Source organism: Phycodurus eques, chromosome 4 (assembly GCF_024500275.1).
Source record: "Phycodurus eques isolate BA_2022a chromosome 4, UOR_Pequ_1.1, whole genome shotgun sequence".
Classification (NCBI taxonomy): Eukaryota; Metazoa; Chordata; class Actinopteri; order Syngnathiformes; family Syngnathidae; genus Phycodurus; species Phycodurus eques.
Window position 1 is genome coordinate 12,643,758 of NC_084528.1, and position 23,734 is coordinate 12,667,491.

Here is a 23,734-nt window from a genome sequence, read left to right on the forward strand (position 1 = left end):
AGCCTTCGCGAGTACCCGATACCTTGAGATAGGGCCGGTATGGGCCCGATACCGATACCTAGGATTGGAACTCGCCCATTTCTATCCATCCATTTTCTGAGCCGCTTCTCCTCACTAGGGTCGCGGGCGTGCTGGAGCCTATCCCAGCTGTCATCGGGCAGGAGGCGGGGTACACCCTGAACTGGTTGCCAGCCAATCGCAGGGCACATAGAAACAAACAACCATTCGCACTCACAGTCACGCCTACGGGCAATTTAGAGTCTCCAATTCATGCATGTTTTTGGGATGTGGGAGGAAACCGGAGTGCCCGGAGAAAACCCACGCAGGCACGGGGAGAACATGCAAACTCCACACAGGCGGGGCCGGGGATTGAACCCGGGTCCTCAGAACTGTGAGGCTGACGCTCTAACCAGTCGGCCACCGTGCCGCCCTCACCCATTTCTGTAAAATATAAATGTAAAAACATAATAAAGCATCCTAGAAGAGTGCAAATAATTGTTTTAGTTTGCGTTAGTGTCTGCTCCATCCTCCTTGCAAGTGTTTTTTTTTAACATTTCTGTTTTGACTGTTTGTCCCATTCAGTAAACAGCTGAAAGTGAGCCCAAAAAAATGGATAACTCAAAAAACTCACAAGTTGGGGCATTCATAGGTCAAGGTACCACTCTAATACAAAGCACCCCAAAATCCTTAAACTTCCTAGTCCAGAGCCGAGATTCAAACCCTGTACCTCAATATTGAGAGCCAGATGTTGTAACAACTATTTCAACGTGCTGAGCACCTTTCAAAATAAAACCCGTACAAGAAGTATTATCGTGAAATTGAAACACTGAACAAACATAGTTTCAACAATTCTATACATCCATTTTCTACAGCACTTGTACTCATCAGAGTAAAAGTAGTTAATCACCCCTCATTCTTCATGAAAGTTAAGAGAGTGCTTTATGAGTGTTTGATTGTCCAACCATTCATTTTCTATAGGGCCTGTCCTCATTCGGGTCGCGGGTGAGCCGGAGCCTATCGCAGTCAACTTTGGCCTCAACGCCAATCAATCACGTGACACATACAGACAAACAACCATTCACACCTATGGACAATTTAGTTTTCAATGAACCCAACATGCATGTTTTGGAATGTGGGAAGAAGCTGAAGTACATGGAGAAAAGGGAACGCCGGAGCCAAGATTCGAACCCTAAACCTCAGACAAACATGTTAATCACTATTCCACCGTGCTGCATGCAAGCTTACCTTTTGGGAAAAAGGGCATACCCCAAACTGTTTCCAGTGAACTAATTGATTGAAGGGTGTCTTAAATCAACTGCGACAAAATGGAGTGCAAGACTTGGCTGCAACCCGCAGATGCACCGTTGATTCAGTCGCTACGTGTTTACTGTCGAAGGAAGTGTAAAATGACGTCAGCGAAGGCCTACATCCACACTATGGCGCAACTCCTCCGCATAACGCAGGAATTCAGGGAGAGCTTGATTGCAAGCCCGCAGGTACAAGCCTCTTGCCTCATCAGCGCTATAACAGTAGACTTATCCCTCTTTATCCACCACAGCATCCGGCGATGCGGGATAATGCCACGACCGTGTGCACTTTCACACAGCGACACGCTATCCTGCAATCAGATAATTCGATGACGTCATCCCCCAACGTCTGCTGTGTCGAAAGCGGCAATTGCTTTCAACGCAAGGGGCGAGGGAAGGGAGTTTCAGCTGTTTCATTTTCTCCATATTCGATGAAGGCCATTTAGTCAAGTGCAACTCCTGCAGTTAGAATTGTCCAAAATGTTTCTGTTAAGACGACAAATGAATCGATCACTCAGAGGACTAGCCAAGCTCCTGACGGATCGATTGATTAAGAGCCGTGTACCAGTACAAATAGCGTGGCTGAAAATCCTGAACACAATTCCCTGAGGGCCAATTAAGGTGATGCCTTTTTCACTCACCGAAAGTCAACCTTTCTATTAGAAACAACAGCGAGGTAATGTCATTTCTATACACAGTATGGACCCCAAACGTGTTTTAAGCATGCGTGCATCTACAGTATACGATTATTTCCTGCATTGCTGAATGACACCATTGTTTGTCGTTGATGACAGGAAGTTGTTTAGTTCCACCTGCCTCTGATTAACCTGCCCACTCAAGTCAAAGACCTTCATGTTAATGAGGGACAGAGAATGGAAGAATGTGTGGGAGGCCCATTATGCGTTCTATTTTAGAAGGTAAAATAACTTCATATTATACGCTCACCCTATTAGTTCTCACAGTGTGCACAATGCATTCTGTTTTTAGTCATTTAATTTTCTAAAATGTTTTAAAATATGTAAATGAAATGATATAAACACACATTAAACACGTTACAAATATATTAAAAATCTATTAAATAGTTTTAATATATCACAAATGATTGCACTTATTACAATATATTTAAATGTACATAAAGTGTATAAATTATAAATTACAAAAGATATATTTTCAAGTATAAAATACTGTACTATAATGTACACAACATTCAAATAAATAGAGCACAAATTAACAAACTATTACTTGTAATATATTGAAATGTATGTAGCATCAATAGATTATACATAAGTGATATAAAAATGGTTTAAAATATATAAAAATATATTAGAACATATTACAATTATAAATTCGATTATAAATAAAAATTATGTAAAAATGTTTTAAAATATATAAACTTATGTTCAAACGTAGTACAAATGTATTAAAACCTACAACATATGTTTAGAGTATATCACAAATTTTTGAAAGTATATTCAACCTTTTTAAAATATACATCAATACGTTCTAAAAAAAAAACATTATATAAACATTTTTAAATGTGCTACAATTGTATTGAAAATTATATAAGAGACTTAAAAATATCCCAAATTCTATCAAATTGAATAAGCATGTTGAAAATATTCAAATATACCTAAAACATTATTGTAGCCAATAATACAACACGTATTAAAAAGCCTCGTTAATAAATCAGTGCTGGGATATTTTTGTGGCACTGTGACACCGGGTCCACATCTCTCGTGACAATACAGTAGATTTAATATTAAACTATAACGTGTGCGTGCATCATCTATAGTGTGCCCCCCCCCCCGTGGCGCTATGTGGGGAAAAGATGGTGAGTCCTCGTCCTCTCTTTCCCTTTTTGAAACATTCCACTCTGACGCCGCTCACAAGAATTGAACGAATAAATGGATGGAGAAATGAAAGGACGGAGGGATGAAGTTGCTCACCTCCTGCAATGGCGAGCATCGCCAGCAGCAATATCAGCAGCCAGCCCTCCTCCATCATCATCGTCCTCCTCATCCTCACCATCCCGAGCCCGAAAGGTGTTCAACGAGCACCGCGGAGTATCCTCCTCTTCCTCCTTTTCTTCCTCACGACCCGAAGCTCCCTTCAGCGGCGACCTGGTACCCTGACGTCATGGTGTGCTCCTGCGTCGACGATGGAGGACCACAGAGAACGCCCGCAAATCGTCTCCGCTGGGCCGGGTGTCCGCAGGTGAGCTCCGGCGACGAGTGGGGATGGAGGGGTGGAGGTGGTCTGCGGAGGAGTGGCCCCTCCTCTCCCCACAGCTCGGCTAACGACGTCTTCCCCACGCAATAATATGGAGCCACGCGGGACAAAACATTAGGTACACCCCCCACCATTCTCATGAGGCTCCGTACTGCATCACACCGACATTCATGTAGCGAATAACATTCCAAATTATAGGCAGCACATTGGTAGAGTGGTTAGCACATTTGCCTCACGGTTCTGAGGCTTAAATCTCAGCTCTGGTCTTCCTGTGTGCAGTTTGCATGTTTTCTCTGGGTACTCCGGCTTGATCACACATTCCAAAAACACCCATGTTAGGTGAATTGAATACTCTAAATCGTCCATAGATCTGCTGCTGTGACTGCTTGTTTGTCTACGTGTGCCCTGCGATTGGCTGGCGACCAATCCAGGGCGTACCCCGCCGCTTGCCCAGAGTCAGCTGGGAGAGGTGCCAGCACACTAACCCTAATGAGGATAAGCGCTTCTGAGCGAACATCTAAACGCTTACTGTGACGTCATGCTAAAAGGCTAGGACATGCTACTAGCACCGTTATGGATTCCTGATGAAAATATAAAGATATCGAGAATGTCACGAGAGCACAGATTGAACGAAGTTCATGGAACGCCTTTGTGTGTCAGTCTGAGATCTCATTGTGACGAGTTTCAATTTCTGCAATCAGCAGCATGCACTCTGACAAGAACAGAGCAGTAGATTCCTGATATCTTGAGTTATCAGTCATCAGTCTTTCGCTTACTTCCTGGTACATCCATCCATCCATCCATCCATCCATTTTCAACACCGCTTATCCTGGTTAGGGTCGCGGGACACTGGAGCCTATCCCAGATGACTTTGGGCGAAAGGCGGACTACACCCTGAACTGGTCGCCAGTCAGTCGCAGGGCACATACAGACATGGACAACCATTGGCACTCACATTCACATCGTCACTGAGTGGGAACTGAACCCACGCTGCCTGCACCGAAGTCAGGCGAGTGTACCACTACACCATCAGTGACCTTCCTGGTACAACATAATCTAAAACATAAGATATCCCAAAAAATCAAACATGCTAGACTTTTCATTTGGGCGTCGTAGGGCTATCGAAGGGCCAAATCGTTGGTCGTGGATCATGTCACACTACAAGACGTTTTGTCGTTCCTGACAAAATATGTCGGGCCCGACCTGGGAAATCGGCTGCAATAGCTGCGGGCCAATATTGGAGCTAAAATCCTGTAGTCTGATCCAGGAATAATATACCAATTCGCACAGGCATATATTCTTTATCCTCTGCAAAGAACTACTAATAATACCGCAGGTTGGTCAGGACTTGTGACCCTCTCCATGTATAGCTGTATGTCTGTATTATACTGCCCCCAGGTGGCCAAGGCCCGCACACCAGAAGGACCAGCACAATGTCTATTGAATTGAAGCAAAAAGTGTGGAAAAAACAGTTCAAATGCTTTACATTTCATTCAATTATGCAATTTCTGTATGTTTTTTTTTTTTTTTACGCGGCATGGTGGACGACTGGTTAACACATCTGCCTCACAGTTCTGAGGACCCGGGTTCAAATCCGGCCTTCCCTGTTTGGAGTTTGCATGTTCTCCCTGTGCCTGCGTGGGTTTTCTCTGGGTACTTCAGTTTCCTCCCACATCCCAAAAACATGCATGGTAGGTTAATCGAAGACTCTAAATCGACCAGTTCAGGGTGTCCCATCATTTCAGTGGGGAAAGATGATTGATGTGTTTTGAGTTACGCCACGAGTTGAACTCAAGGCACCACTGGATTTAGTTTTCACTGTGTTTGATGACCGCGCACAGTGTCTGATGGTACCAATCTGCAAGTCAAGTGAAGCAGCCGTCTCGACGGATGATTGATCGGAAGGAGAACTACATTATCGCAATTTTTAAATGTCCAGATTTGCATCAAAATTCTTCCATATGTTACCCATGCACACAGTTTGGTTTTGTGTTGTCATCCTACTAATCCCCCTTCCACTTGCCCTTTTGCCCTTAGCAGAAGTAATAATTGATGTGTGTTAGTAGGAGGTTGAAAAAGGTGGTGTTTCCAGAGCCAGAGAAGAAGAGTCCAAAGTAAGTGTGGTGAGTCAGAGTGGGATCGATGCAGAAAGAGAGTGACGGATGGGCGTAAAAAGAGTAAAAAAGTAAAGTGCGGGAAAAAGCGAGTCAGGGAGGGAGGAGGCGGTTGCCGTGGCGATGAAGAGAAATCCAAAATTTGCAGGAGGTATAGCCACCTGTTTCACCTTGGCTGTTATATTACTTGCATCAGGCACGGCGATCGCACACGTGCAGACAACACACACATAGACAGTAACGCCCACACACACGAATGCAAATGCGCACGGCCACACTTTCGCAGTAATGTCTTCCCCTCTCGTGCTATCTTTATCTACACTTCCTTCCCTCTTGCCCTCTCCTGTGCGGTGAATGAGCTGACCTGACTGCTCCTCCTCTGCACTGAGTGCTGCTGTGAGTCTCTCGTTGAATTATTTAAATGCTGGGACCCCCACGAGTGCTCGTCTTCCCTCAACACTCCCTTCATCTCCCTACATCCCTCCTCTCTCCTCTACTTTGTCCCTTTTTCTTCTTTTTCTTTTCGAGCTCATCGTAACGTGTTGTTTCAATCTGATTGTTCAATCTATGAAAGTGAACAGCATGCATTACGCTTCAGTGGATTCGTGAATGTGCTATTGTGGCTTCAGCTTGACTGACAGCATCCATACTCAGGGCCTGATTGATTTACAAGTCCTTGACCGCTAAAACTTGAACAGATGTGCTGAATTGCAGCACAGTTTATTTTGCACGTTGTGGGAGGAGTATATGCAAATTAATTTAACATGCGCAATGTGACTTATCCAGAAGAACAATAGTTGTACGGTTTTATATAGAAGTTTAAGTGACCAAATACGGTTCCTTAGAGGAGCACAGTGGTCGAGCAATTACTGCCTCGCAGTTCAGGGTTCTAATCTCGCCTCGTGCCCTCCTGCGTGGAGTTTGCATGCTCTCTTCCGTGCTTGCGTGGGTTTTGATGAAGATTGGGCCTACTGAGCTACTGTTTTTTAATGTCAGTCCTGGGTTATGTCGCCGCCATAGGAACGGAACTCCGTTGCAAATGGAGGACCCCATGTATTTGAACTTTTTATCTTAAAATCATCCGAAACATAAATGCTGCAGATGACTGACATTAGCAACAAATATAATCTGAGCATGCTGTGCACATTCACTGTATTGAGGACGACATAAATGGTACGGTCTACTCCCATGGGGGGCCTCTTGTTTTGCTCTGACCTACTTTCTGGCTTTTAATTAGGCGGACTGACCACAACGCATTTCACAGATGGGAGGAGAGGTGATCGTCTGTGGTGTCTGTTGTTGTGTAACATTCGACACCCGCCCGGCCGGCTTGCGGTAGAAGGGCGGCTGAGATTAGCGTGTATGAACCTGAAGGCAAAGCATGGTGAACTTCTGACATATATTTGCTTGTCTTTGACCTCATGTTAGTGGTGCTACACTTGAATTGTGAAGTAAAAAATGGACTAATTTCTGGCTGCGCTCTGACATCGCATGACACGCCACCGTTGCCAAGTGCATCGCCACTGAAGTCCCGGTTATTCATAGCTGCTTTTATATATTGCAGTCTGTCTCTCTCCTCCCTCCCTGAAGAGATGGCCCAACCTCGCTCTCACTAATCGCCATGGCAACCTGGTAATCCCTCTCTCTTTTCCACACACTCACACACACACGCACACAAATGCACACACATTGTTGAGACAAACACGCAAACCTGTTTACTAGTGTGTCGACATTAACGCTGAAATGGTTTTAAACGGTGCGAAGATGCTGTCATGCTTATATTATGTGTGTGTTTTCACTTATATACACTTCTGAACACTCATACACACTACTGATTTTTTCTCTCGCTCATTTACACGACTCAAATGCTCACTAAAAAAATATTTCACTCATATACACCTCTGAACACTCATACACGCAACTGATTTCATTGGCTCGCTCATTTAGACTACTGAAATGGTCTCATACACACTACTGAAACATTCTCATACTCACTATTAAAATGGTCTCACCTGCACAAGTATTGTTTCTTAAATACAAACAATATTTAAAAAAAATATCAATCTGGGTTTAGGATGAACCACAGTCCCGAGACAGCTGCAAAGGTGGTTAAATGACATCAGGTATAATGCAGATTCACAAAAACTCCCAGTCGGGGTTCAACTCGATCTCAGCACCGTCTTCGATACAGCAGATCACAACATTTTATGAAACAAAAAAAACTTGATTTGCTCTTAACTGCTATAAAAGTGGGTCGTGACTTTGCAACAATAGGAAAATGCAGGTCCCAGGGTGACAACAGTTGAGAACCACTGTTTAAAAACTGTCACAATGTGAAAAGAACCTAGGTGTCATTTTTTACTCGAAGTTTAATTTTGTTCCACAATCAAAAATGTAACTGAGTTTTTACCATCTCTGAAGAATCCAGCCAGAGTCTGGCCATTTCTCTCTTAGGCTAACAAAGAGGTGCTGATGGATGCTTTTATCTCCTGTCGTTTTGATTATTACAATGCCATGCTCTTTGGTCTTCCCAAAAAGACCATCTCCAATCTACAACGACCACAGATCTCAGCTGCTCGTGTGCTGACAAAGACCAGAGGACGGGAGCACATTACATTGGTTCTGAGATGACTGCATTGGCTCCCTGTGTGTTTCAGGATCGATTTAGCATTTTGTTTTGTTTTTGTTTTTCTTACTAGATTTTAAATGTCTTTACATTCTTGGGCCATCATATCTATCTGATATACTTTCATCATATCAACCCTCGCAAGTCCTGAGGTCCTCTTAATTATTCCAAAAGTTAAAACAAAAACTTAAGGAGAGGATGCATTCAGCCACTTATGACTGTTGAGGCTTTTAAAAGGAGGCTCAAGACTCACCTGTTTGGTTTCGCTTTTAACCGTTTAATTTTTATTAATGTAAACATGTATTTATTAGTTGCTTATTTATTCATTGATCTATTTATTTATTTTTTTCTTCTTTTAGTCTTTTTAAATTGAACTCTAGTGTCTCCTCATGGGAGCCTAACGCTGGGAGGTGTATTCCGTCTGCCTGTGTGGATATCATCCTGTATTTTCCCCGGGCCCGGGTGACTGCGGGGCTCTCCACGTTGTGAAGAGTCCACCCCGGTCTACCCGGGTCACGGCATCCTCTGTGACTGTGGGCTGTGGCATTTCTCGGTGTGAATGGCTTCCACAGGTTCTTTCCTCACCTGGATCCCCAGTGCCTTGCCATGTCTCTACACTATTAATCAATATGTGCTGTGTGCGGTGTGTATGTGTGAGTGTATATATGTGTGCGTATGAGTGTGTTTGCATTTATATGTGGGGATGGGAGGGTTCTTGTATATTTCTTGCTATTTTAATTGTTTGTTTTCATCTCTGTAAGGCACTTTGTGTTGCATTCTAATGCATGAAAAGTGCTAAATTGGACGAGAACTACTCTAACACACTATTGAAACACACTTACACCCAATTCATCTTTTTCCGCTCATAATATAGTGAAACACTAACACATACACAACTGAAACGCTCTCTCTCACTCTCTCGCACACGCACACACACACACACACACACACACACACACACACACGCACACACGCACTCACACACAGAAATCCTTTCACACATTGTACTGAAATCCATTCGTATAATACACTTAAATATTAGTTTCAGTAACGTGCATGAGAGCATTTAAGTAGTGTACCTATATGAGCAAAAAAAATTCACAAGTATGTATGAGAGCGTTCCAATAGTGTCAATGAGCGTTTCAGTAATGTATGAGTGAAAAAGAATTCAGTGCTCTCTTTGTATGAGAGTCTTTTAGTAGTGTGTAGTATGAGTGTGTTTCAATAGTGTGTGTGAGAGATAATCCTGAATTCTGTTCCCTCGCCCCTCATGCGTTACAGTGTGTGTGTTTTTTGTTTTTTGTTTTCTCCTTTGCTTGTCTTGTCTATTAATTGTATAACACACTGTCACAAATGCAACTTTATTTACTGGATACATGCTTACAAGTTTACAGCCGACATCATGATTGGGGCTGATAAAATACTCAGTCACTTCATGCATACATCATTTAAGGCAGAGATGGCCTGTGAGAGCATGTAAACTGGTCCGCCATGAAAGACAAACAAAAAACAAACAAACAAAAAAATCACAAACCCTAAAACCTTTTATCCACAGATGCTTATATATAATCATAAACATGTCCTCATACATTTAGTAAGGTCCTCAGAGTACTTTATAAACTGAAACTAAAGGAAGGTACAAGCTTTTTCATCACCAAAAGGCCTAATATTCATATCATAGTCTCACTTTTATTTGCACACCTCAGCATTCTTTGACAATTCTGCTGACTCGCAATATGAGCAGCGGACCCCCGCCCCCCGCCCCCAACCTCTCTACCAGCCTGCATTAACCCTCATTCCAAGGCATCTAATCACTACTAAAGCTCTTTCTCTTGATGAACAAATTGGCTGGCAAATAAGCCTCATTTTCAGGACGGAATCAATAGGCTGACTGACAGTCGCGGATGGACGAATGGCTATACTCCAATCAGTTGTATTGATCATACAAAGCCAGCCTAATTGTTTGGCATTGTGCTTGATCGTGTCGGCAACTCTGTGTTAAAGCATCTTGGTGAAGCAGACTGTAAAACTTGCAGCTTTAAGTTGCAATATGGCTGTTGGTAACGTGGCAATGTTTTGATCTTTTACAGATATCTTATTTGGTTAGTTAAAAATGGTGATGTAGATTCCTCATATTTAATGTCCTGCTGGTATGAGGCTTGTTGATTTGAGATAGGGAAACATTACAGTGGAACCTCCTCGTTTGAATTGTTCAGATTTAGAAATGACTATTTTCCCATTGTAAATAACGGAAATCGGAACAATCTGTTCCATGGTCAAACTGTCATTCAAATGTAAAAAGACATTATCACTGTTAATATTTATCCCTAAAAAGAAAAACTGAACAAAGGGCATAATGTGAAAGAGACTCGCACACTAAAGTGCAAGTTGCAAGTGCGAGGTGTGATAAAAGTGTGTAAAAAAGTTACCAACTTTTAATTGTTAAGCTTGAATAAAAAATTTAAAAAAAACACTCAACCTTAACTCGAGTATTTTTGTTCAGAAGAAACACTGCCTTATTGAGCTGCCTTCTGCTCACTACCTTTTTTGCATCTGCCGATTATTAATGCATCCCTCGGGTGCTGTCATGTGACTCGCTCACCAATCAAATGAAAACCCGCTAGAAACATTTGACTCAATCTTAATCAATCAGAACCAATCACATGACCACACACAAAGTCTCCACGGCCCCACATGGAATCAAAGTTTTCAAATTGACTCCTTCAGGTGAGGTACGGCAGAAACAACAGAGAAAATAATGGCGTGTGACTCGCAGTCAGAAGAGGCCCACCAGCCCTGGCCTCACATTCAATTTGTTTACCTTGCAGACTTCAAGAAACAACAGCGACAGTATGCCATGCGCTGTCATCTGTGTCTGCCTAAAAATGTCTAAATGTTGATTTCATCCTAAAAGAACTCTACTTCCTACTTGAGAAAACATGTTCCTGTTTTTTAATAGAATGTCTTGTGGCTGAACTTGCCTCAATTTGTGTAATTTTACAAATATTTATTATTGTTTTAGTTAAAGTGATATTGTTGGACAATATCTGAAGATGCACATTTCTGTTTGTTTGTGTTCCTGCTGATGAAAATAATAATAAATCAGATGTTATCTACCAGTTACTCAGTAATTGAGTTTTTTTTTTCCCACTAGGTACTTACTAATGTAGTTATTTGGAGACTACTTGTGACTTTCACTCACGTTATATTATTCTAAAGTAACAGTACTCTTATTTGAGTACAGCTTTTGGCTACTCTACGCACCTATGACAACTTTTAACAATCAGATAGTTAGATGATATCAGCTCCAGCTTTTGGTGTGACTAATTGGTACAAAATATTTGTCGGACAGCAGAAGTGAGTGTGTTAAACTTCACACCCCTTTACGAGCATTTACACACAAGCGGGACGCTGTCTCTGTTACAGTTCTGCTCCTACTACTTCGTCCATCAATTCTGTGTATGTGCGGTGTATACATAACACCGACACAGAAAAAGTGAAGAAAAAAAAAAGACGGCTTTCACAGGTCATGTGAAAAGGGGCTTCTCATACTACCGTCGCAGATTGCTGGGTCCACTTTGTCCCGCCATTCCGTGTTGGTGCAATTTATAAAGAAGAGTAAAAGAGTAAAAAAGGCAGAAAAATACCAACTTTTATAGATCAGGTGAAACGGGCTTCTGATACTACCTCTGGATAGGGAAAATTCGGGAAAAGGGACGGAAGAAGGAAAGGATTTTGATGACGCAACGCAGATGGACAAGTCTTGGGACAGTCTGCGTTCCAAAACGCATCATCTTAAATCACCTCACATACTGTATTTCATACCCTTTGTTGTGTCACAAAAAGCCAAAACGAATCCAAAGTTACTGACTGCTGAGCATTCCTTGCATGACGGCGGTTTGAACTATGAAGTTTTGTGACTTTAGTGGCAATTGTTTTCATTTATTTATTTATTTTTAAGGTAGATTCAACTTTAGAGGTTCCACTGAAATCAGACGTGCAGTGTTTGATTTCACCAAAAGAAGCCTAATGCACTGATCCCCAACCACGGTACCGGGACATGAGCCAATTTCACTTAAGCTGTCTGAAAGTTATTATTTATTTACTACAAATAATGTACAGTTGTTCATTTATCCACACCAGTGACATGTAGTGACAGACGGAACAATTTGATACTCTTCCACTAGGTGGGAGAAGATGCATATTAACCTGTGTATTCGCTTGTTTGTTTGTTTTTCGTTTTTCTAATTTAAAATATCTGCCTTGGCTCATTACCGTTTAGGAAACACTGATGCAATGTAACACATTGGGTCCAGAATTGGAAGCAGAACATAACAGTTTTTTTCTTTACAGGAAGGAGAGGTTCTCCGAGCTAACCAGTTGTCATTCTAGTTTACTCTTTTACTTCATCATCTGATTGGCTTGCACTTTTCCAAAACAGTTTCTATCGGCTCAATCCCTCTAATAAAATGGTAAAGAGGACAGTCCTCAGCAGCACATCCCTGAGTACACGTACGTTACAAATGTGACCTTTGCACGGCGTGCTGCAGGGTCATGTGCTCAGCCCCTGTGAAGGGCAGTCTGTGTGTGCAGTAGTGGTGCACCAGCTCAGGGATGCTGGCGAAGACGCAGCTACTCTGATCCAGAGTGTAGCCCAGGCCCTTGCTGCTCTTTGTTTGGGCCACGATGATGTGCACGCAACTCTGACTGGTCCTGACAAACGACAAGAAAGCAATATTGTCACTTCAAAGAGAAATTCAGTACAGCCACAGTAGTGAAATACAATCCAGACCTGGCTATGGGAATTTGAATCACTTGCTATTATCTGTCCCTGGCTAACTGATGGTGTGCAGTAGCGAAGGTTCAGTGGATGTGTAAAGTGGGTTAATGATTTGGACTCTCAAATGAATGAGCAGCATACAACAAATGTGCACTGGGCCGTATGCACACACACACACACACTCACACACACACGCACACGTAATGGCTCAACTTTTGGGTCAGGTCAGTTCTGTGCTTATTTTAGATTTACTCTGCAAACTAGACTCAGCATTTGCTCATTTTACTCCCTGCTGCACACTAGGCGATTGGCCCTCGCACACTTAAGTAACTTGCTGGAACGGAAAAAACGCAACCCCTGGTGTTCTTATTGGGAAACAACGTTTTGAGGCACCTCATTGACTGTATACTCTTTCTAGTTTTTATTGACGCATAAACAACATGGCATGATTGCCAAGAAGCGGATTGGCGTGGCCACTGTAGCTACAGTGTAATAATACAGAGAACGCAAACGAGTAAGAATAAAGGCGAGAGTGTAGATATAGTTGAGAGGCTGTTATCGCCATCCATTGACTGCCCTCATGTGCACTCCTACCACCTTACGTAATCCTCCATGAACCAGGAAATGGCCTGCTAACTGATCAACAAACAAACATACACAAATACAGCACTGCTGATTTTTTCCCCCCTCTTTTGTAAAATTAGTTTTCTCTTCTTGACATTTATGTCACTATTAAACTGTTTCTACCGCCCCCGAATCCAAAACAGTAAAGTCCTGTTATCTTCCCTTATCCTCTGTTGTGTCAATTTTGGGCTTGAAATCTATTTAAAAATGTTTTATTGGCTATTTGCGCTTTGTGTTTACCATTTCCCTCAGTCCAGAATAAACAAAAATGGTACATTAATGCCTCCTTTATTGCAGGGGTTACGTTACAGACCACCCTATTATATGTATGAGGCACTGAGAACTAGAGTGGGCTAATGCCACTTTTGTCATTTTGCAGGTGATTGATTTGAAGTTTTATGGCTGCAATAAAAACCTGGACAATTTGTATGGCAATTATTACTTATCCTTGTTACTTGTTTTCCAGAAACTGTGGTTTTCCTCAGATTTTCATCCATCAATTCTATCAATATTTCATATAAGATTATAAATAACACTTTGAGTCTTCTATCAATCTCTGAACCTCAATTTCTGTGAGGTTACTGCAGCAAATGAAGCCTGGGATCATGGGCATAGTAAACTTGGAAATGGGAGTTGGTTCAGTTTTTGCACTGATGAATCAGGAAAAGTGCTGAGTACAACAATGGACTGCCCCATATATGTCAAACAAAGTCATTCATCTGAAAGATATGTCTTTATTTATTTTTGTACTTAACCTCAAAATGACAAAAATGGAATTGGCCCTTTCTCGTTCCCAGTGGCTCAAATACCCTGTATGGTCACTATTGCTATGACAAGAAATGAGGGCACAGTACTGCATGTCACGTCCACACACAGTCAGTCACTCACTTGAGAGCGATGGAGTACTTGCTGGTTCCTGATTCGCTGTCTCTCACCAGGAAGCTGGCTTCCCTGCAGCGCTGCAGCTGAGCCTCAGCCTGCTGCCGACTCACACAGCCATGGTACCAGCTTGCCCAGGATGTGGATAAGATGCAACATGGCGACATGGAGACAAAGCCAAGTGTCAAGTAAGAAGATGCTTAGAGTGAAGGTGAGACTATGTCATGTTGTATAGTAAGGCGTCACAGGCCTATTTGAGGTGTTAAGTGATGAAACAGAACAAATGATACTGCACGTGGCTGCATAGAAGGTCCATGAAGGCCTATTAACGCACAATGTGGCGCTAACAGCAGCTAAAAGGTTAGAACCACATACGGTTTACAAACAAGCAGCAAGTCGCTTAGCGGGGAACAAAATGACATTCAGCTTCTACAAGAGAGAAACAAATGCTAACACGCTGCGAGCGTGTTCCCGACCGGTTCCATTACAATGGAAAGGCCATGCTTAATGAGATGGAAAGAGGCATTTTACACTTCAAATCAAGTGAACGTCTATTTAGTGCACAGCAATGGAGCACACACTTAGAACAGTGTTTTGGAAGGGATTTACAGGAGACAAATTGTCCAAGGCGTTTTCACTAATATAATGTATAATCATTATTCAGGAATGCCTTGAGATGAGTGACCCAAATTATGAGCTTTTTCCAGATACGAGCCGTAAGTTGACCGATTTTTTGCTCACATCTCAAGGCACCACTGTCGTTGTATTCATCCTTCATTCCGATTTCCTACAGTATGTCACAGTAAGTTGCACACTTTTCATTTTTTGCCATGACCGGTATACGTCTGTGGTGGCATCACAAAAAAAGCCAAAGAAAAAGCAAAACACGTGGAATTATCTATGTGAGCTGAAGTCTCACGATATTTGTTGATGTCCAAGTTGTAGTTTCCTTTTGAAAGCATATTTTTCCAGACAATTGTGGTTGAATGCCAAATTGTAGCACTTTTGGGGCATTTGACTCCATCCTTTCTATATTCCAATATGTTGCTTATTTTTATATACGGTAAATTGGAACACCGCAGTATGCTAACAGCTTATTTCTCCACAAAATAACATTTTTGTCGATGAATATTAGTCTTCCCTCCTCACCTCTGCTTGTCAAGTGGCAAGCTGGGCTCCACTTTGGCCGCTTCCCCATCCAGTGGGGCGTGCGGCGAGGTAGGAGAGGGAGGTTTGTTGGGGCTGGAAGAGGGCGAGAGTCTCAGGGTGGGGAATGACGGGGACGGGGTTGTTATCGGGGAGAGTTTGAGGATGGGCGACGAGGGAAAGGAGGGAGAGGAAGAGGAGGAAGATGAAGATGTGGACACCAGTGTTTTGTGCGTCCAGTTCTTCTGCCTCAAAGTTTGCTGTTGCTGCTGCTGCTGGCGACCATTCTCTTTAACAGGAGAACAATCCACTGCCTCAAACTGGGCTGCAGGAAGCCACAGACACAAAAGCGATAAAACTCCATCACCAAAGTCAACACATCTGTGCAGAGTCATTCAACAGGATTGTTTAGCTTCCGGTGTAAAGCAAACAGATAGTCATGATAGTACAGTCGTGACATGACTGTACAAATAAAGACTATGACACCCTTCCTTCCACGACCGCCCGCCCAGCCTTGTCACCAGCACAGCCGCCTACCTGACAGGGCTCGAACAATGTCCTCCTTCCTCCACTCCCAAGGCAGCTCGTACTCGGCGGCCGGACGGATGTCAGACTCCGGCCGCGTGACGGGGATCCACACGCCCTCGCTGTCGCCCTCCAGTCTGCCTTCGTACGGCGTGTCGTAGATGTTGGGGGGCGGGGGCTTGCCCTCCTCTCCCTTGCCCGCCGCCTGGCCTCGGTCAAGCAGCACGCACACTTTGAGGAGGTCCTTGGAGCCCCGGCGACGAACCTCTGGAAATCATCACCCAATGCTTAGACTTCCCCTTGCCTTTCATCTTGATTATGCAACAACTACAGTGGACGTACATTAAACACACCCCAAAATGTACGATACACGTGTTGCATAAATTATTGTATATATTGTATGCTACCATTTTCTGCGCTTCTAACAGTATCACATAAATATGAATCAATAAATGAATAAAATACTTGAACAAGCAGTATAAAAATAGTAAAAAACAATTTTATAAAAAATAAACCTCCCCAAAATATACTAAATAAAAAACTAACTACAAGAAATGTACAATAAATGGGTTGAATAATTTATTCTTATTTTATCTATTGTAATGCTTTTTCCTGATGAAATAAAATAAAATAAAACCATGATAAATATATTAAAACCTTGTTTCAAAAAATAATGTGACCTTTCATCTGCACAATTCAATTGAGGAAAATTATATTAATAATATAATATACTATACATACACTATATAAGGGGTGTAACGATTCAGCCACTACACTGATGTATTGATTTATATTTATATTTGATTATATTACACAATCTTACTGCTTCGATCTGTGCTCGGCAAGTTGGCGTTTTGGACAAACTATCCATCTATCCATCCATTTACCGTACCCCTTATCCTCACTAGGGTCGTGGGCGTGCTGGAGCATGTCCCAACTGACTCTGGGCGAGAGGCGGGGTACACCCTGAACTGGTCGCCAGCCAATCGCAGGGCACATAGAGACAAACAACCATTTGCACTCACATTCACCTGTGCACCTACGGGCAATTTAGAGTCTTCAATTAACCTACCATGCATGTTTTGGGGATATGGGAGGAAACCGGAGTACCCAGAGAAAACCCACGCAGGCATGGGGAGAGCATGCAAATTCCAGGATTTGAACCCAAGTCCTCAGAACTGCGAGGCAGTGCTAACCAGTCATCCACCGTCGACTAAATATATTGATTTAAAATCCTTATAAAAAGCTAATCAATCGATTGTATCGATACTAGGAAATAATGCGATACGCAACGGCAGACTTAACAGTATATGCATGTGCGTGTGTGACTCACCTCAGTGCTCGTAAGAGCACTTTCAAGCGAGCTTAGCTGACTCTAGAGATGCATTTGTGATCAACACATCGCTAAGCAGACATCAAGTGTGAGTGTAAGTTGCGAAAATGTGTAAAGTAGAAATGATGAGAGTGTTGCTGAATGTGTGACCAAGTGTGGCCGTCAAAGAAATAGTTGTAACTTTTGAAAGAATGATAGAGTGCGAGGAGGAATTTTGTTGGCCAAAAGAGGAGAACGAGCGGCAACGTCAACTACTGGATGAAGGCTGTGCACCTACGTTCAAATGCCAGGATTTTGTCATTTAAAAAATGAGACCAAGATAAAACATTTCTATACTTTTTCCACTATTAATGTGACCTATAACCTATACAACTCAATTCAAAAAAATAAATATTTTTAAGAGGGGAAGTAAAAATAAACAACTGCGATAATAGGGTTGCACAGGTGTGCACACCCTCTTATAACTGAGAATGTGGCTGCATTCGGAATTTAGCAATGATATTCAAACTCATTTTAAATGAGTAAATCAGCTCACACGTGGCACCATTTAAAGTGCCTCTGATTAACGCCAAATAAACTAAACCTAATAATAACCTAAATCAGCGGCTCTAGTTGGTATATACGTAATAATCTGGTATCATAAATTATTCTATTTTTATTGATTGAAAATAGGAGATCTGGGGCGTGGGGTGGGGTTAAATCAGAATAATATATTTTTATATATTTTTAAATAATGAGACCTACTGTATAGCCTGTACAATTCAGTGGAAATAAACACAAACACTGTAAATTAAATACATAAGAAATACAGCAAGAAGCTGGTAGAATGCGAGCACGCTCTAAAACTAATTTGCCGGATTGCGAGGATATCTCTTGTGCACATCTTACCTTACCTTACAGATTTTCAGTAGAATTAGGTCTGGGCTCTGATTGGACTATTTTACAACTTTGATTTTTTTGTTTCTAAAGTACATATATGCTTGGTTACATTGTCATGCTTAGAGGCGAAACTCCTCTTCAGCTCAAGTGAATGTGTGAATGTTTCTGGAGAGATTTATGGGCAGTTTGCGCAAACAAACATGTCTAAAGTGAAGTGATTCTGCAGGAACAAACACAGTCCAGGGGGCTCTTTGTGCTAGTGACAGAGATAAAAAGATCTACGACATCCTGCGCCGTGTCACAAGTCGGTATGCGACTTGTGTTTCTGTGGAAGCCGACAGGTAGCCTATGTGTCTGCACTATTGTGAGAGCAAACAATGGAAGTACAGGAAGAAAAGGTCAGCGCTGCTTCGGATTGGACGGCTAAGCAGCCTACTTCCTGACTGCTGGGAAGTGACTGGGGGGTTGTCGGTTGTTTTGGGGTGGGCTGAAGGGGATTGTTACATTCTGTTAACACGTTAAGTGTGTGTATGTACGCGGTGGGGGCAGCTTCCTATATCAAGAGAATGAGGCAAAGGAAACAGAGGCAGGAGACAGGAAGTTGAAAGAGGAAGCTGCACCCATTGTCCCTTCACAACACTGTTGCTATAGCAACCGCCGAAGGGGATGGAAGTTGGCATGCATGCAAGCCGGAGCTCCCATTTGGCACTAACTTTCTTTCAAAAGACCACTTTAACGAGAATGCCAAATGGCTTGAATACAAGTATGCATAAAAAGACGTTACGTTGAGCTATTTATTTGCTTATTACTCATTGAGACACCAAATCAAAGTGATGGTTTCATACTATTATATTTGGCACATTTTAAAAGGTTTTGTATTAGATTCTGCAAAACATGCACATACATACATACATACATATATAAACAGTAGATACAGGGGGTCATCAGTTTATGTAGTTCCATATTTGCCGTGCAGTCCACGGTGTAACAAAGACAAACACTATAGAAAAAAGATAGATGGTATGTGATGTGAATGTTGCCAATACATATTGCAACTCGAGTTTGCCTTGCACTACTGTATGTTGCAGCTGCCCCACATGGATGGAGCACCTATCTGAACAGAGTTGACTTTCCAGGGTTTTGACACAGTGACATGTTTACAAACAAAAAGAACCAAAAGTGTCAGACGTGTGAGCGATCATCTGAGCCCACCTGTGATGATGACCTGGGCGTCATAAGGCTCCATGTAACCGTCGTTCACTCCCGCTCTCTCTGCCTCCCTCTGTTCTTTGGTTTTCTCTGCGTCGAAAGGATCCGCGTAGTCCTCGAGGATGATCAGCTGGGAAACACAAAAACAAGATTCAGATAAGATGAGATAAGCGTTGACTTGTTTGTGTGTGTCGGTAGGGGCGTCCGCGATTGTCTAACAAGAGACAAGAAGGACAAGCGGAAATAATGGCACAAAGAGGTCAGAGTATTATTTGGTGTGACACAATGAAGGCTTCACTACATTGTTTTCCTTTGCTAACAATGGAAATTGGATACAGAGTTCATCATGGGAACAAGAATACAGTGGAAGCTTCAAAGTCGAACACAATCAACTTGTTCTAATTTCTAAATTTCCCATAGGAAACAATGTAAAGTGAGTTTACCAGTTCAAGGGTCAAAAACTGTTGCCATTATTTCACTGTCCAGGGAATGTTTTAAGAACATTTGAACATTCTTATCCGCCATACGATACAGTGGTGCCTTGAGATCCAAGTTGAATTCAATTCATGACCATGATCATAACTCAAAACATTTGTATCTTACAGTAAATCATCTTTCCCCACTGAAGTGAATAGAAATGACATTATCCATTCCAGCATCCCAAACAAAAACCCAACAAAACTTTTGCAATCAGAATCAGAATCATGATCAGCTATATTGGCCGAGTATGTTACAAGGAATTTGTCACCGGTAGTTATAACAAAAAAAAAAAAAACACTATGACATAATATACATTTAGGACAAAATAACATGAGTGTGGAGAGTCATTGAGCAATGAAAGTGTACCACTAGTGTGGTGATACTGATATATTGTGGGGGGTTTTTTTCATGCAAAACATAGCACTCTATGATATTGTACTTCATGAAAAAAAAAAAGGCTCAGTTGTTCTCAAGCAAGGATGGGGCGAGGTTGACCACTTTGAACAACTGCATGAGTAAATAATCAAACAGTTTGAAAACAACGTTTCTCAATGTACTATTGCAAGGAATTTAAGGATTTCATCATCTACGTTCCATAATATCATCCCCCCAAAAAAAAAAAAGAACTCAGAGCATCTGTGATGGTATGGGGTGTGTTAGTCCCCATGGCATGGGTAAATTGCACATCTATGAAGGCATCATGCTTCAATGCTGAACGATACAAGTTTTGCATCAAAATATGTTGCCATCCAACCAACGTATTTTTCAAGTACATCCCTGCTGACTGTATTTCAGCAAGACAACGCCAAGCCACATTCTGCACGTGTTACAACAGCGTGGCCTCGTAGTAAAAGAGTGCGGGTACTAGACTGGCCTGCCTGCAGTCCAGACCTGTCTGGTTGTGTTGCTCCACCATTTGTGTTCAAATATTTGTTGCTTAACGGGTATAACACCACAATACCAATGCTTTTTGTTAGACCATCTGTGACGTTTTGCATTGTTTATTAGCATTCAGCTAAACAGACTTTATTAAGGGAAAGGTGTGTGATTGTTTTAAATACACAAGGTGAAATTCTCTTTGTTTGATTTTTAGTTTGACAGTAACCTTCAACTGGGAGTGGCGATTCACTATCTGCCAAACTGCTACTGGTTGTGAAGTCAGTTGAGTTTATTGACAATTTGACACCATACAGCGCTCGTATCACAAATTTTGCACACAAATCAAAGCAAAAAAAATGACAGCTCGTGTTGGCAAAAACTCATAAGGCGCGTCACCCGTATATCAAGGCACCACTGTAATTGCATTGCTCCAATTGTACAGTACAGACAGATCCTTTCCTATGTCGCAATAAGTTTAATTTCTTCTTCAGTGGCTATCATGACATTTCGCATTTCTCTTTGCCACTGCTGTCTGTACCTTTCTGTGGTGACATCATCTTTTTAAATGCTCACTGTGCTGAACTAACGAGATTTGCTGCCATAATTTGTTTTATTTTTTTCAAAAAATGCTTGTTAACTCCAAATTGTACCACTTTTGGGATGTTTGATGTTATGGATTGACATCAAACACACCACTTTTAATCAATCCACCGTCCTATAATGTGGTAAAACATGAAGCCAAAACATTCATTCTTGTTCTAAACTTAAAATGAAGTTACTCACTGTTGTTTTAATGGCAGAGCGTCTACTGTCCGTGTCGGGTTTAGTCTGCTCACTTATCCCGTTCAGTTTGGGGGTCTTGTCCTGCTTGTCCACTTTGATCATCCTGCTGATGTAAGCCTGAGCCAGGCTGGTGGTCCTCACCTGAACCTTCTCCTCCGGCGCCTCCACCTTGGAGCTCTTCCGATTTTTTCCAGGCGCCAGAGTTTCCCACACAGTTCCACCTGCAGAACTGGCGTTGTGGTTTCGACCCAACTCCGTGGCTGAATTTTTTCTATTTCTCCCTGCGAGCAAAGCAGCCACTCCATTATCCTTCCGAAGAGTTCCCTTTAAGCTGTCACGGGAGAATGATGGTTTGTGTCGTGTTTGTGGGCCCGATTCGGAGGCCGAGCGGACTCGTTCGCTGCCGTTCTTCAGGTTGATGGGAAAGTCTTTGAACCATTTTGCCATGTTTGCCAAATTATTTCCAAATCGCACCACGAGAACTTGACTTGTTTGACGTTTCACCAACTTTACGCACGCATTTTACGCACGGCTCAGCTATTGTTGCAACGAATTCAAACTCAAATGCTGAGACTTGCTTGTTTTATATGAACCTACTTCAACAGTTTTCACCTGTACTCGCTGCGTTCAGAGCTCCCCGTCGGCCAGATTGCTGCTCCACCTGGCGTTTTGGGTGTCATCGACCGGTTATTTGGGCCCTGACCTGCCCAAATAACAACTATCCCCTCAGCTTGAAGAGAAGCCTTTCCAGAGCGAACACTCGAAAAAACTGGAAGATTTTCCTGGAGCAAAGTAAAGAGCCCATTACCGGTACGTGATACGCTGCGTCCACGTTATCTAGCTGCACCGAGAAGAAAGCGAACTAAGGTGACGAGGGAAGTTGAGCGCTGACTTTTTGATAAGGTCACTTTATTTTAGGGGACGTGGCCACCTCGAATGGGCGGCGTTGGAGGCTGACTAATGCTCGAGCAGTGTCAATGCTTCACAATAGTAGGAGCCTACTTACTTACTCAAGTACTGGAACTGATATAACCACTTTCACCACCCAATGAGATCCAATACAAGATTTGCAAAAAAATCTACACGAGGAAGATAATATTTAGTTTTGATTGTTACTGTCAGAGAGGCATGCATTTAACAGGACAGTAGGTTTATTATTGTAGTTGTAGTTTGCAGCGTCAAAGTGCGAACTGTTGATAATATTTTGGTCATCTCATGTAGCAAAATGTATTGTCTTGTTGCATGAAGCTTCAGTTTGGATGCATTTTTCTGTAAATTGCCAGACAAAATGGTTTCGTAGACTTCAGAATTCATTATGCTGCTATCATCATGAGTTACGTCATCAATATATCACATATCACAATCCACTGTTTGAAGAAGACTTTGAGAGAAGAAATATAGAGGACATACAACAAGATGCTAACCACTCATCAGCAAAAACAATCGGACGGCCAGATTGGATTTTGCAAAGAAGTACAGAGATGAGCCACAAAAGTTTTGGAACAAAGTTTTATGAAATGATAAGACCAAGATTAACCTCTATCAAAGTGATGGAAAGGCCAAAGTATGGAGAAAGAAAGGATCGGCTCTTGATCCAAAACACGCAAGCTCATCTGTAAAGCATGGTGGAGGTAATGTCATGGCTTGGGCTTGCATGGCTGCTTCTGGAGTGGGCTCACTCATGATGGTAGCAACAGAATGAATTCTGAAGCCTACAAAACCATTTTGTGTGGCAATTTATAGAAAAATGCATCCAAACTAATCTGGAGAAGCTTCATCATGCAACAAGACTGACCCAAAACACACTGCCAACACAACAAACGGATTCCTCAGGGGAAGGGGAAAAAGTGGAAGGTCTTAGACTGGCCAAGACAATCACCAGACCTTAACCCGATAGAGCATGCATTTTACCTCCTGAAGAGGAGACTGAAGGGACAACCC

At 42.3% G+C, this 23,734-nt stretch overlaps 2 protein-coding genes across 3 annotated transcripts in view; both read right to left on the minus strand.

Annotated features, from left to right (window-relative positions):
* The window catches only part of chrnb2 (cholinergic receptor, nicotinic, beta 2), a 39,038-nt gene extending 35,415 nt beyond the window's left edge, over positions 1-3,623 (minus strand). For both annotated transcript variants that reach the window (XM_061673972.1, XM_061673973.1), the window contains exon 1: positions 3,254-3,623. In XM_061673972.1, coding sequence (XP_061529956.1) covers positions 3,254-3,335 — 82 coding nt within the window. In that variant the 5' untranslated portion in view covers positions 3,336-3,623. The remainder of the gene's footprint in view (positions 1-3,253) is intronic.
* A 6,000-nt stretch (positions 3,624-9,623) lies between these two features.
* she (Src homology 2 domain containing E) lies at positions 9,624-22,655 on the minus strand. The gene is made up of 6 exons (XM_061673974.1): positions 21,794-22,655; positions 19,655-19,781; positions 16,243-16,497; positions 15,709-16,030; positions 14,569-14,688; positions 9,624-12,989 (listed from the first exon to the last, which is right to left on the minus strand). Exons 1-6 carry the CDS (start codon positions 22,238-22,240, stop codon positions 12,794-12,796), a joined length of 1,467 nt encoding a protein of 488 aa, XP_061529958.1. The 5' UTR covers positions 22,241-22,655; the 3' UTR covers positions 9,624-12,793.
* Between the last annotated feature and the right edge of the window lie 1,079 nt (positions 22,656-23,734).

What these genes read in the sequence shown, in the direction of transcription:
- she (XM_061673974.1), bottom strand. Translation starts at nt 22,240, where the DNA reads ATGGCAAAATGGTTCAAAGACTTTCCCATCAACCTGAAGAACGGCAGC. An exon ending in CATTGTTCGAGCCCTGTCAG is followed by an intron (nt 16,031 to 16,242) that starts GTAGGCGGCTGT and finishes GGCTTCCTGCAG; the next exon opens with CCCAGTTTGAGGCAGTGGAT. An exon ending in TTGCCACTTGACAAGCAGAG is followed by an intron (nt 14,689 to 15,708) that starts GTGAGGAGGGAA and finishes ATCCTGGGCAAG; the next exon opens with CTGGTACCATGGCTGTGTGA.